We start from the raw sequence: 14541 nt of genomic DNA, 5'->3' as shown, positions 1-14541 counted from the left end.
TGCTGACATGAAATCCTATGGTTGTGGCTTCAGAAATTTTCTGGGAAACTCATACCTCACACCAACATTTAGAAAAGCATTCAGGAAACTCTTTTAGAGGGCTAATGGAGTAGCCAGGTGGGAGAGTGGAAACAAAACTTAACCAAGGTGGGGTCTTAGCACATGTTCTCTGCTATTTGCACAGAAAAAAAATCAGATTCATGATAGAGGTGCTTCCAGCCCAACACCTTTTGTCTTATTTGGGGCAAGGGTTAAACTAAACACTGTATGGTACAACCCCATGCTCATAATATATTGATTTCACCAACAATGGTGTATTTTTCCTTTCTGTTTTCCATCTCCTCTACTTCTCTCTTGCGGACGAAAGGTCTTTTACGAATACCTTGTAGCAGAAAGATCAAAATTGTTCAGGCTGATACTGCCATATACATTTGTTTGGTTAGTATTCACCTCTTGAATCAAGGTCAAAACCTCTTTTATTGTCTAACTTGAAGTGACACATCAGTTGCATGACCCATCTATACCTATACACAGTTAAGTACAAAACATGTATGCTTTTTTTTCCTTAATATTATTTCAAATGACATTGCTATAAATTCAGTACACGGTCCAAAATAAATGCTTTTTTGCATTGTCACAAGTGTTTGTACTGACAACAACAGCCAGAGTTCTACGCAGAATGTAGGTAAAACACCCCTTATTTTTAGAAAACATTAGACCTATTGAATTGATCCCACAGTTTCTGTGTACATTGCATTCCTAAATGTGACCTGTAAGCACAGGATTTACTGTGCATGCCTATGTATATTGCTCATGCACAGTAAGGCTGGCACTTCTCAGAACTGAGAACTGTACACCTGCTTAGCTGAGAATCCCCAGCAAGAAATATGGATGCACTAAGCTCTAGTATCTCTTCTATGCTCTGTGACACTCAGTGTGACTGCACCTTTAGCACTCTTAGATATTTCTTATTCTCACTAAAGTTGTGCTGTATTATTCTCAGTCAAGTTCTTATCTTGACCAGGCATTGTTTTACAAAAGTTATGGTGCTGTCTTATCGCAACTGCAGTCTGCACATTGATGGCAGTGTATTCCTAATGTCTGAGCTTCATGATAAGCAACCAATTTCAGAAGTATTTTCCATTCTTTTCTTTCAAGAAGAGCATGACAAAACTTAGCAAAAAGACTTTTTTTTTCATGAAAGATCTTGGATGTTGTAGAAATGAATGCTAATGAAGCCTCAAAACCTATGGATGACAAACGCCTTCTTGGGAGGCAGAGAAAGACCATTCAAATATCAGGTATGGTTTTATCGAAGATTATGAACAAGACAAATGATGCAACAATAATCTCATGTAATCAAATGGTAAAATGCGTTTATTAAGTGTAGGTAATCTGAGTTAGGAAGGGTTTCCTGACTAAGATCCAGCTATGTTACTATTCCACTAGATAACTGGCCTGTATGGAACATATTAAACTTGAAGCTGCTTTTTTTTTTTTTTTCCAGTATATGGTGCTTGTATATTTGGAAACCAAGAGAGAACTTTTAGCCACAATGGTTTCAGAAACTTTCATGGCTTGAGTGCAGCTGACATGAAGGCAACGCCTTCTGTTTCACATGCCATGTATTTTCAGGGGCAAACACACAGATGTCTAGTTTCAAAGAAGAAACTTGCGGGAATTGAAGTGTGAGTCTGTATTTAGCCAAACCAGCTCACAGAGAGTGGAAAAAATAGCTCCACTTTCCAGGTGTGCATTGGAAGCCAGTTAGTTTGAGCCAATATTAAGCCAGTAAAACAATGAATAATACAATGATACAATGAAAAGCAGCATACCGATGGACCCTTTTACTAAAATCTATTGCATTAGCATAAGGGGTAAATTGCTTTAAAACCCACAATGTAAACTCTTCCAGACATTAGGGTATTTTTGTCTTCTCCTGAGTTTCATTGTGCATACCCATCTTTACTTTTGTATAAGGTACACATGTGGTGCCCGGTGACAAACATAGGTTGACATGGCCCAGGGGAGGAATAAGAAAGAAGGGGAGAATTACTTGTAAGCTGATCCTGAATAACAATGGATGGGTAGTTCTTTTTAAAAAACCCAGATGACAGCATATGCTCCAGTTTGAAAGCACTAAAGCCTGAGTTTGCCAAAAGCTGCAGAGCTGATAAATAAAGCAGTAAAAATATTAACTGGATACTGAAGTCAATTCTAAATTTGGTTACTTCAAGTGACTATAAATTTTAGCAGATAAACACAAGACTATCCGGTGAAAAAAATGAAAATCTTTGACTGCAAAAGTACAGCTGGAGGGCAGGGCACAATGTTATTTGAGGCACAAGACAATAAATCTCTAGGAGTTTGACTTCTAGGATACACTCAGGTCGAGAAATATATGAGCACCCCAGAGAGTATAAAGTTCAGGGTCAGAGAGAGTTTCTTGCAAAATTTTCTTACTGTAGACAAGAATCTACAACAACAAGAGTTGTTGTCAGCTTGTGGTAAACTATGGTGATAACACTTGGCATCTCATGCTAGAAATAGTGTTTTTCATCCATGCTTGCCATATTGCTTTGAAATAGTGATCCAGTTAGCAGGTGCTATCATTTCTTTCTGGTACTGTGTGATTTGGTGATGTGGAATGTTGTAAAATTTCTTCCTGTGCTCCAAAATTGGCCCTTTCAGTAGAATAAAATCATTGTATCTTAAATATATCTTAAGTATTTAATTATTATTAATTAAATACTTAAATACTCTTACAGTCTTCTTTATGGAAAAAAAAACCAAACCCAAACGAAATCCACAAACCTTTATGATATGAACTGAGTGTCAACTCATGCAGAGCTCACCTTCCTCTCTAAGCAGGCAGCTGGTATCAATAGTATCCTGTGCCTCACTTCACCAAATGGGTTGTTTCTGAAGATGAAACAAAAACAGTTAGCCTGAAGATAAATATAAAAGTTGCTAGCTATTTCACTACCCAATGTAGCACTGTCAAAATCTCTTCTTTACATCGTGTGACTCAGTACTCTTAACAAAAGACTTCACAATGTAGGATTCATAAGTTTTGCCACTCAGCTGTATGTTCAGTTATGCTAATGTAAAGGAACTAATACTCCTTATGAGTACACTGCTGACTTCTGCTAAAATAACTCTGTTGTACAGAATTGGATGGAGGTATGCCAACAGAAACCCCTAGTATACACAGAGGCAATGTTTTCCTAAACATGCATGTCATACCTCCCCTGCACCCCTGAAACCTGGGTCTGCATTATCCAGGATCAAATTGCACCAACTGCATTTGTTTCCCAGGAGAAGTCACTCAGGCACTAGAAGTGCATGTGATATTGCACATCAGATAAATGGCTCATCTCAGTTGATGCACTAAAAGCATAGAGCTAGACTGTACAATCAAGTTTCATATGACAAACTGTCAATCAATGAATTAAAAGTCAACCCTGAGTGAACAAAGCAGATACCACTTTGTGTTCTTCTGTGCAGTTGCAGAAATGATATCTCATAGTTAATATTTCAGTAGTAGTACCTGTGCACTTTTGAATGTATTACAAATTTTTTAATGTATATGGGCAAAAGTTGGTCTCGTGGATTTTCAGTTTTTCATAATTTACATGTACTTTGTATATATGCAGTTAATACATAGATAAAATGAATTGTTGTTTTAATAAACATTCTCTGTTTCTGCATGGGCAGGCAGATATATACAATAAAAAGAAACTCTTTAGAGGAATAAAAACCTGTAGCAAAAAGAAAGTATTTCTTCTTAGGTATCTAAAATTTGTGAGTAAATATTATGCTTTCTATCTGTTTTACTGTCTATTCACTCAGTTGTCCCTTTCATGTTATTTTAAAATAACCGAGCCTGCGTACTGAAGAATGCTAACATTAAACACGAGATACAATGAGCCTGTAACCTCTGCCTTAGCTTCCTAGCTTCAGCTGTAGCTGAAATTGCCTGGGCTGGTGGGAGGAGAGGGGTGTGAGGCAGCAGCAGCAGGAGCCCAGGGGCTGAGAGAGGCCACTGCAGGGACTCAGGAAAGGTAAAGGGGAGAGGAGAGAAAAGAAGTTGCAGGGAATGAGGAGAAGGCAGAAGCAGCAGCAAACAGAAGGGTTGAAATACACTCCACCAGACCATAGATCTCTTCTGCTTGGAACATCAGGAAAGAGCCATGTGTTCATCTGTATGTATTACAGTAGGCAGATTCAAAAAGGTCTAATCTTTAGAGCAGAATGCTATTCGGTTCACAAGCACATTGTTGCAATGAGCAGGCGTGACAAAAAGCTGAAATGGAGACTGCAACAGCATGGGAAAAGACACCAGAGAACTTACAAAGCAGAGCCCAAGTAGGCATGTCCTGGACTTGACTTACCACTGGACTTCAGCTGACACTGTGATCGGACCTCTTCTGCTTTTGTGACTAGAACACAGTGATGGATACCTAAGTTTTAGCTATTTACTTGATGAAATTTCCAATGCTATTTTTGCTGCTGGGGCCCCATCAGCTTGCAGTGTACTCACCTCTTTCCATTCTGTACATATACAAAACTTTGTGCTGCCCACCTTGCCCACAGCTGTGTTTCTTGCTTTCATCACCAGCATGTTGGTAGAGATAATAGGCGTAGCTCTATTCAGGATTGAGGATGCTGGGGCCTTTGCATTATAGAGGTACTCGTCTCATATAAAAGGCTTTATTATTATTTCTGAAGGTAACTTGCAACCAAATAATCCTTTCTACAGCATGCAATCAGCAGTGAAAAACATTTTTCTTGGTGTTTTTACATATAAGTGACAAAATTCTGCTTAAGTTTGGCTGCCCTTTCAGAGCTAGTGCAAAAATATTTTTCCAAGTACTAGATGTCCAAATAAATCAGGGAAGGAAAGCTGCAATATTATAGCCTTGCATCACTCTGTAATGACTAGCAGAATTTGTTGACGTTTTGATGTAGGGAAGTCCTCACTTCAGAAACAGCATTAACATTTTAAGACGTTACTGTCTTCCACTCTATTATTTCCCTTCATTATAAGGGGCTAGAGCTACAACCTTCTGAACTCAGACACCATAACAGATTGTGCAAATAAGTCAAATGCATTTCAGTGTGCTCAGGAGAGTCCCCTTTAACCGCTGCTGAAGACGGCTCAAGCTAAGTCTGGCTGGCTTTGCACAGAAACATATTAAGGATGCTCACACGGTCTGTGAGCATGGCTCACTTGGGAGGCAGTAACTCCCTAAATCATTTCAGTTTGTTCCACAAGAGCACATTTCTCTCAAGCCTGGATGCCATGTATTCATGAGAGTGAGGACAAGTGTGAAGCCTCAGGAGCTCTGCAGTGAGTGTCTCCCCACAAGTTCCCTGTGTAGCTCTGCGCTTTCCCACATTATGCCTTCTCCTGAGTATGAAATCTGACAAATCAGAAAATCCTGATCCCCTGTAATCATTGAAAGGTTTACTGCTTTCCTTAAAGGTTCTGGCATGATTATTGATGGCCGCCTTATTATCCGTCGTGTACAGGTATAACTTGTTATGTAATGCCACTGTTGTAGCATCTCCTCTGCCGTGATGTTTGCACCTCCTGGCTTGCACGTTCACTTTAACATTCCAAGCAGTTTATTTTTTAATCTTTTGAGGGTACCCTTTTCACCACAAATGTCTTCACCCTATCCTTCTTTTGTAATCTGCACATCCAGCAAAGCCTGTTGATGTATGAAATGAGAATTGTGCATGGGCTTTTTCCACCTTGGCTGTCTGTGTTAACATGCTTGGCCTAAGTACTCTAAATGAAATAAAATGCTTTTCAGCTTCATCTGTATTAAGCTACAGGGTGCTACAACAAAAGATTAATGGTTTCAGCTGGCACGCTGACAGGTGGAGAGGGGTCATTACTGCCCTCTTGTTCTAGACAGAATTCCTCTCCTTGAAGAGAGGGTGCACTCCTCAAGCCTCATGACAGGTTGACATAGAATTTATTTTCTTGTCAGAAATAATAGTCAGGATGGAAACTCGCATGTATTGTACAGCAATCTTTTTTTTCTTTCATTTTTCTTTAGTTAAAAACGTTAAACATGTTTTCTTGGGAACCTTAAACTATTCTCATTCATCCTGGAAATAGAAACTGTTGTAATACTAGTAGGTAACTTTACATTTCCTTTCACTGCTGAACATATAACCCATGATGGAAAGACTGTTTTGCCATGTCTCAGAATAAGCATATTGTCTATTGCATGCTAACTAGCTCTGTTACAGGATGGGGAAATCCTAAGCTGCTTTCTTGGGTTAACTTAGGCTACTCTTAAGGTATTTCCTCAGTTATCCTTTACCTTGAAAAATTTCTCACATAGTTTCAGGACATTTTCTTTATTTATACAAATTGTCTGAATTTATTGCTTACCAAAGTTAATTGCTCCTCCAGGATTTGTCTTTTACTCTTCTTTCCGTTACTCCGTTTCCAGGCACCAGCACAGCTACTGTTGTATCTTCTTTTTGCAAGAGCTTTGCTGTTCTGGTCTTGTCTTTGTAGCCAAAACTGTCAAGTTGAATGCATTTGGTAGGGCTTTATGCCAAAGATGAACTTTCAAAATAGACTGGCAAACTCACTTTTATTCATATATAAAATGAATATTCCAGTTCTTTACTGAACAAAAAAAAAAAAAATTAAAAGCAACTTAATTCTAGTTAAATCACTAGTTATCAAGTGTCTCTTATACTAAGTAAGGCCTAAATAAGGAATTTGAAGAAACATTACCAGAAGAGAGAAATGGTTAATGACCCCATTTCATTACCTACCTCTTAAAAAATAGTTTTTATTCTAATTAAAACTTGCTTCTTTTGACATCGTATGGTCGTTGCATACATCTGATCATTTCTTCTATAGCTGTTTCCTGTCCTTCTGAAGAGACAAATATGCTTGATCCAGTAGAAGAGAAACTTCGAACGCAAATTGAAGAAGAAAAAAAAAGGTATTACTCCTCCCTCAAACTTCTGCCATCCTTCAGAAGATAAATTATATTGATAGTATATTCCAGTTACAATTCTGCACACACAGCTACCCTCAGGGTTTTATCTGACATTTTTAAAATGTCAGCTTTGTGGTTCACTAATAGTTTTTAAATTTGTGTATATGCTGTTGGTTTGTCTGTAAGATGCCACAGCACGAGTGGGGAAAATTTATGCTTGGGCTAAATAAAAATAGCTTAATGTCCTCCCTGAGGATTAGTGTTGGAAACTTGTTGTTTGAATGTAAATGTATTGTGAACCTTTTTGGTTGATTCAGAAATGTCCTGCCTGCCTTGACCAAAGGAAAACCTTCAGGCTATACAGGATTGACTAGGTGTAAATAATATGCAGAATACACAGCGGTTAACCAATCCTTGCTCTAATGTCACTGTAGCCAGGAGGATAAAAGTAAATAGATGCAAGGATATCAGTTCTGAGTAATTTGCTAGCATTTATGTTATGTGCATCTGTGAGGAAACTTCTGGCTATTTCATACTACTGGTAAATCTCTGACTATATGTTAGCCAAGAGGCCTCGTTAATGAAGCTTCCATCTGAAAGGGGAATCAGTCTCAGCTCCTATCTGAATCCAGGCTCTGGTGACCAGTTGTTTATTAATGATAACATGCTGAGAAACCAAAAGAAATAATTCACATATTTGATTGAACCTGTATTTTAATTGTTAATCAATATTGATCCGACTTGTATTTCACTAATTTCTTTAGTGAAATAAAAGCTTTGTGGGATAAGTTTCTTGTACTTACTGTCCAGTGAAGCTCTTGTAAAATATGAGATGTCTCTTCCTACCACCACTCTGTCTGTGTCCCCTGCATCTCTGATTATTATATATTCTTTTGTAGTTTAAATCTGTAACTGTTCTAGGAAGGATAAAGCTTTGTTCAGATATGTGTTGGAAGATCTGTAATACTCTTTCTTCTTCTCATATTAGTTATAAAACAATGTTCAATCGCTTGAAAGGGCTAAAGGTAGAGATTGAGCACCTGCAGCTTCTGATGGAAAAAGTAAAGATGAAGCTGCAAAAAGACTTTGAAGTCTGGTGGTCTGAAGAGGTAAGAAACCTACAGGTATGAAATCACTTTGTATTTCTTCCATTTTCATGTAATGTAGCATCTTCAATCATTTCTTAAAGAAGTAATTAATTGACTAGATAGAAAGGAGTGTGAAGGATGGGATTTGGGGCCTGATTCACCTGTGCTTATGCCAATGTAAATCAGACAAAGCTAACGTGAATTATGCTAGTATGAAGCTAACACAAACGAAGCAAAACCCTTGCTTTCTGCTCTATTTTCTCTTTTGACATTCCCCCAAGCAATCTGATTGAAGGCCAAGAATGGTCCCAAACTGCCAAAAACTCTGAAGGAACATAAAACAGAGGAGATGATTGGAAAAAATAATCTTGTTTACTGGTAGCAAAACTATGATTTCATCAGCTTTATGACGTGTGTATTAGAAGATGGCAGTCATAGCTGTAATATGGACAAATCCATTTGTCCAAATCCAAAGAGAAGATTTACTCCTTGGGGAAAAGTTGTTATAAACAAATATAACTGGTTTTTAGCTTTCTTTGTTTGCAAAGACTCCAGCAACCTTTCAGCTTTCCTAAGCTCCCAGAGGGTCAGCAGCTCTCAGCACAGAGAGTGTGTCCCCTCACTCTCTAGCTGAGGCCCACCATTGCCATCATTGCCTGTTTAAGAACCCAGCAGAAACAGAGTGCTCTAATTTAATGACTTGCGTAAAAATGAACTAAAGAGATGTCATTTTAAACAGTGTATTAGGAGTTCATAACACAGTCTGAAAGCTACACAGTTTCACAAACACAGGAGGCAGTATAAGAGGGTCCGGAGGGGGATCAACCGAAACAACAGCATAGCTTTCTTATGCTCCCCTTCTGACACTTTTTTAATGCCTTCCAAATAGTGACATGGCATCTCACAGCAGAGCACTGCCATGAAATGCACATCAGCCTAATGAGAAAGAGTGCTGAGTGCAGTCCATCCCATATCGTTTACTATTAACTGGAAGAGAAGATTTACTCCTTGGGGAAAGTTGTTATAAACAAAGAAGTGTTTAGCCAGTATTTGGTTTAATTCTTATGAGTATAAATTTAAACTGTGTTTTTAAGAAAACAGCCTAAAGTAAACACGGACCTTAACACGAGGAACTTAGTTATCCTTAAAGTGCCACCTAACTAGCTTAACTTCAAGTTATCCTTGCAAAATACTTTTCAGGTTAAAATCCCTAACCATATTAGTAGCAAAAAGGATAATGTTTTAGTCACCCTCCTGTGTAAATATTTAGGCTTTTCAAAACACTGCAAGTAATATTCTTGAACCACTGGAGCACATTTTTCTCTATCCCTTAACAGGAGAGGTCCGGGATTCGGCCTCTCATGATTCATCAGTAGATTAGAAAACTGGAAAAAATAATTTGGATTGATTTCTTGGATCTTGACCTATCTATACATCTGAGCTCCCTAAGAAACTCAAATCGGCAAACACATGCTGTTACATATTAAAAACCTGTAACTTGAGCTTCAAAATACTTGAAACAATCCTAAACACTTTTCTCTTTGTTCAGAAGTGTTTGTCCAAGTGAAGAAAATACTGTGTGATTCAGACTCTGTGTTTTCTGAATGAGTCATTGCCTACCTTGTTATTGCTGAGACCTGTAGACCGATATTAAGCACTCCAAAAAAATCCTGTTCTACATAATTTTGTTTTTCAATCTAAACCCAGCAGGAAAAGCCAGAGATGGTTAGCTCACCAAATACCACAACTGTTTATCCCCAGTTTATCAAATCCTCGCAACATCTATCAACTAACAGGTAAATTGTAATTTTTCTCTTCCTGACTTACTTGTAAGAAAATGCAGTTTTAGTAGAAGTGCAGTTCACCAGAATGGTTTTGCAAATATCACACTCAAACACCACATTTCCAGTTACAAGAGAAATGACTGTGTAGAAAATGAATTTTTATCATTCAGTTATTTTGCAATCATATTGAAGGTAGCCTATTGTAACTCAGTTCTTTTGACTTGTTGGTCTTGGGACCCTGGAAACCTGTCACTAGGGACCCCATGACAGATAGCTAAGAAAAGCAAGCCTGTTATCAGTCAATTTTGCTATATGAGGAGACTATACCTCCTTTGGAATGCGTTCAGGGGCCTGTAAACCAAAAAAAGATTTAAAAATTATTTAATATATAGCCTAGATAGATTTGCTGAAATCTATTTGCTGAACATTTGTTGAAAAAATGTTCTGGTGCTACATTTATGCAGCATATTATTCCACAATGATATTTCATTTGATATTGTAAAACACTGGTGCATCTTATACAGCAAAAAAATGTAATCGTCTTGGTTGTTTCATCATCAGTCACTTCTGATTTCAAAACCTCTAATTTAAATTTGCAGTCATAGATCTTTCATAGCCTTCAAGCAAAGTAGAATGCAGGAAAACACACACACAAATATGCAGGTTTCCATATGAATTGAAAATAAATGGAGGTGTTCCCTCTCCTTTTTAATTCCTCTCTCCCTTCCTACCTCTCTCTTGCTCTCTTTTTCTCCCTCTCTCTCTCCCTCCTTCTCATTATACAGTCAATCTTTCTCTGATGAGTGGCTTTACCTACAGTTTTATAACAATACTCTGCATAAATGATGTTTCCTGCTTTGCAGCAAACATAATATAATCTACATACCATTAAATAATGAATACTGGATTTTCTTAAAACTGTGAAATATATTCTAATCTTTATTGTAAACTTTAGTGAATCTATAGTAAATGGTCCATAATCAGTACAGAGAATGAAACACATAATCCGCTAAAGTTGTCTAAGAAGGCATTTTCAGATGTCTCAAACTGATGAAAACCAACTCTAGTCTTCTCTACTTTGCTTCAGTTCTTACTCTGTGTTCTCTCAAGACTTAGGCACTATTTGTTTTGCAAATGGCTGGCAGGTTTTAGGCCTAATTTGAGCTGTTCATTTCTGATTTTAGGCTGAAGGTTTCTTGTCCCACAGAAAAGCTGATGGAACAGAATGTGAGAGCATTTTTCGTCTAGCTTAGCTCAAGGTCAGCCAAATTAGCTCAAGTAATTCATGACTGTCACTCTCTTTAAATTTGTAATTTTGAGTTGAGCTAAGGATCTCTAGCACAACCTCTTTGCCCTGTTGTTCTTGGGAACAACAATTTCCAGTTGGTGTGCTGATGCATTGCTCAGGAGAGTGTTATATTTTGCAGTCTAAGCTAGAATTAAAAAGAACATACGATAATGCCCAGGCACTTTCCAGTGCAACGGGAGACTGGCCTCCAGGAGTGGTGATTTCTCATTCCCCCGCCCTAGCTCAGAAGCAAAATTGCACAACTGGTTTCTTTATAATTTTATTTTAAACACCTTTACTGTTTGTGTTTGTTACTGGAGGACAGGTCTCAGAGAAGTGTGTCTAGCATTTTGAATAGAACGGGGGAAGGTGCCTGGTTGCTTTCAGTTGCCAAGCTTATTTCAGAGTCCTGTACTGCCCCACATGGTCTCTTGCGAAAAATCACGTTCTTTAGAATGAACAGTTTCTCTGTGTCTAAGTAATGGACATGTTGACTGAGATTGACTGAATGATCCTTGCATACATATCACAGACCCAGAACATTTATCTTCTTGAACTTAAATTGCAGAGGGAGTCAGGATGAATATAGTTTTGTTTTCCCGTCTCTATCAATATTCTTGCAATGGTCTTTTGAAGTTATCTACTCTTTCTTCCTTATAGTTCCAGAAAGTTGATCCTATTTTATGTTAGGCTGTTTAAACATATTTTACACAAGTACATTTCCAGTGTGATGTATATGGAAGTAGAAACACTATTTCTGCTTTTCGTGAGGCAGGAGCTGCAGGCTTAACATCCCACTGTGCATGAAAATTTACTTTTCCCCCTACTTGAGGCAATAACATTTTAGAGTAAAAGTTTCCAATTTCACAGGCTTTAAGAGTAGAAAACAGTAGAATATTTATTTCCCAAGGATTTCCTTGACCCCAGTTGACACAGGGACTTTACTCACCAGTTCCCATGCTTGTGCAGGATGAGTCCAGGCTACAATTGTTCCTCTCAGTTACATAGTCCTGAGACACAAATGGCTCTTTGTTTCTAACTCACCTAGAAATCAACAATCTCTTTCTCTGAAATGATATTGCTATCTTCACCCAGCAGAATAACCAGTGACAAAAGCAGAAACTGACAAATTATATTTGATATAATGTGGTGTAAATAAAATCTATTTCCAAGATGGAATTCAGTTCACAGGTGTGTTCAATAGATATAAGATCTAAAACTTAGTGGGCTGCATGTCAGAAATCTAAGACTGCTGTTGACAGAGTAAGTATGCAGTAAAACCATTCAGACAAACTCCTGAGTGTGAATGGATATAAATACGATCTTCAGGATTAGAAGTAATAAATTATCTATCTTAGCATATAAAGGATACAGGTATATTCCATAATCTTTCTTGAGATTTATATATGTGTTTGAACAAAACCTTTTGATCACCTTCTAGTGCATTGTTATTGTTTGACACACTTTAGTCATGTTACCAGAGAAAATTAAGCCTTGGGAAGGGAACGTGATAGCCTCAAATTATATTTTATATTAAAGCAATTTATAACTAAAATAACAGAGAAGGGAAGCTGGTAATCCTTTTTAGGCTTAAGAAGGATACACATGTATAAAAGGCACTTGATTCATGGCCAAACATGTCTCTTTTTCAATTGAAAAAAAATGGCTGAATTGTTAAGTGTAGAAATGAGTCTCTTAATAAAACTCTTAATAAAAGAGTTGAACAGTGAGCATTTCTGCCTTAGTCGGTAAGGTTTGAAAGCCATTGGCTTGATCCTACTCCCACTAGAGTAAGAAGCAAAACACTGATTTCAGTGACCACAGAGCTGAAGTGGGGAAAAGGGTGACATAAGGGTTATCAGTGGATTTGGCATGAGAAAAAACATTTCTGCATAAGAAAGGGAATTTCTTGAACAGGTTAATCACATTACCAAATCTGATATACACTTAAAATAGCTGAAACCAGTAGTTTGTGTGTTGTAGAGTCTTATGGACTCATGTTCATTAACCTGTTGGGTAGATTCAGAAGGTTTCCAGACTATATTTATCTTTGCATATGTCTTTCATACGAAGGTTGCAGAAATATTGAGTGTCATCTGATCTGAACATATTACTCAAAATAAAGAACAGCTGTGCAAAGTGGAGAAAGAATGACCCATCTCTGTATTTCAGACAGAAAAAGGTCTAATCAGCAATCCCAGAGTCACAGTACAAAGGGAAAGGAAGAGGAACTTAAAATAATCATCAAGAAGTTATTTTATTCAAAAGGAATACCTAATAAAATCCCTCAAACTGGAAAGAAAATACCCTACTTGTCCATATAGTCTCTACCATAAAGCTGTGGTGCTAACAGCAACTTGTACTGTATGTACATTTATGTCTCTTAATGGGTTCCTGTCAAGTCTGCAAAAAGTCTTAAAATGCATGTCGGGCTCAGCACTCCATGTCTGCTCCACTTCAGAATTGAAGCACAGTGTTTTGTTCATCCTTATATAGTCTTCTCCCACATCGGCTTTCATTTAAGAAATTTGTCAGATCCTTGTCTGTTCAAGTTACTTCTCTCACTGAATATTTAATTTCACTAGTGTTGAACTGTTCTTGTATTCCCCTTGAATCAAGCAAATATTGGATAGTTATTCAAATCTTCTAAAAAAATTTTTTTTTCCTTCTCTCAGAAAGAATGCATTTGGTTTTAATTCAGTCAGATCTTTCTTAACCTCACTCATTCCCTTTTACTGAATCTCATTTGTCCTATTCCAGCAAGCCCCACAGTATGTTCAAACTCAGACTCCTTGGCTCTCCAGCTTCTTCTTCAAAATCTTCCTGTCACTTTACATCCCCTTGGAGATATTTTCAGATAACTCTTCATGTTCTCTGATGACTTTCAACATCAGATTTTTTAACATTTATTGTACTGGATTGCAAAATTTACTCCCTATATTAATGTTATGTGAAACAAGGGAAATGTTTACATATTTTGCAGCATTTTCTGTTGTAATCCTTTTTCATTCTTGCCAATTTTCTGCAGTGTTACATGATGATAAAATATAATCTAGGAATAACATTGTTGATTAATGGCATTTCAAAGGTTTTCACATTCTGTTGGTAACAATTTAACTTGAACAATTTATCTATGAATTTGAAAGTTAGGCCAAATTTGATTTTGTAATGAAATACTAAAATGCTCAGATTTTAAGCAGCTTGAATCTTGCCTGTCCTTACACAGAACATCTGTTCCCCTCATGTGCAAGGCTCAGGTGACTGGAGAACTGCAGCTGAGGTTTTTTTAATGTTGCAGAGGTTGCACACTATCGTGGTTTAACCTGGCAGGCAGCCAAATGCCACGCAGCCACTCGCTCACTCCCCCCCACCGGTGGGGCGGGGGGAGAATTGGCACGGTGACG

At 37.6% G+C, this 14541-nt stretch overlaps 1 protein-coding gene across 1 annotated transcript in view; it reads left to right on the top strand.

Moving 5' to 3' along the window:
• Positions 1 to 14541, top strand: part of KIF6 (kinesin family member 6) — a 55815-nt gene that overhangs the window by 35190 nt on the left and 6084 nt on the right. Inside the window, exons 4-6 of the mRNA XM_009584904.1 lie at positions 6896 to 6980; positions 7966 to 8101; positions 9773 to 9861. Coding sequence (XP_009583199.1) covers positions 6896 to 6980; positions 7966 to 8101; positions 9773 to 9861 — 310 coding nt within the window. The remainder of the gene's footprint in view (positions 1 to 6895; positions 6981 to 7965; positions 8102 to 9772; positions 9862 to 14541) is intronic.

This window comes from Fulmarus glacialis, unplaced genomic scaffold (assembly GCF_000690835.1).
Source record: "Fulmarus glacialis isolate BGI_N327 unplaced genomic scaffold, ASM69083v1 scaffold3249, whole genome shotgun sequence".
Classification (NCBI taxonomy): Eukaryota; Metazoa; Chordata; class Aves; order Procellariiformes; family Procellariidae; genus Fulmarus; species Fulmarus glacialis.
The sequence above is the reverse complement of the archived record's forward strand: the minus strand, read 5'-3'. Positions and strand labels throughout refer to the sequence as shown.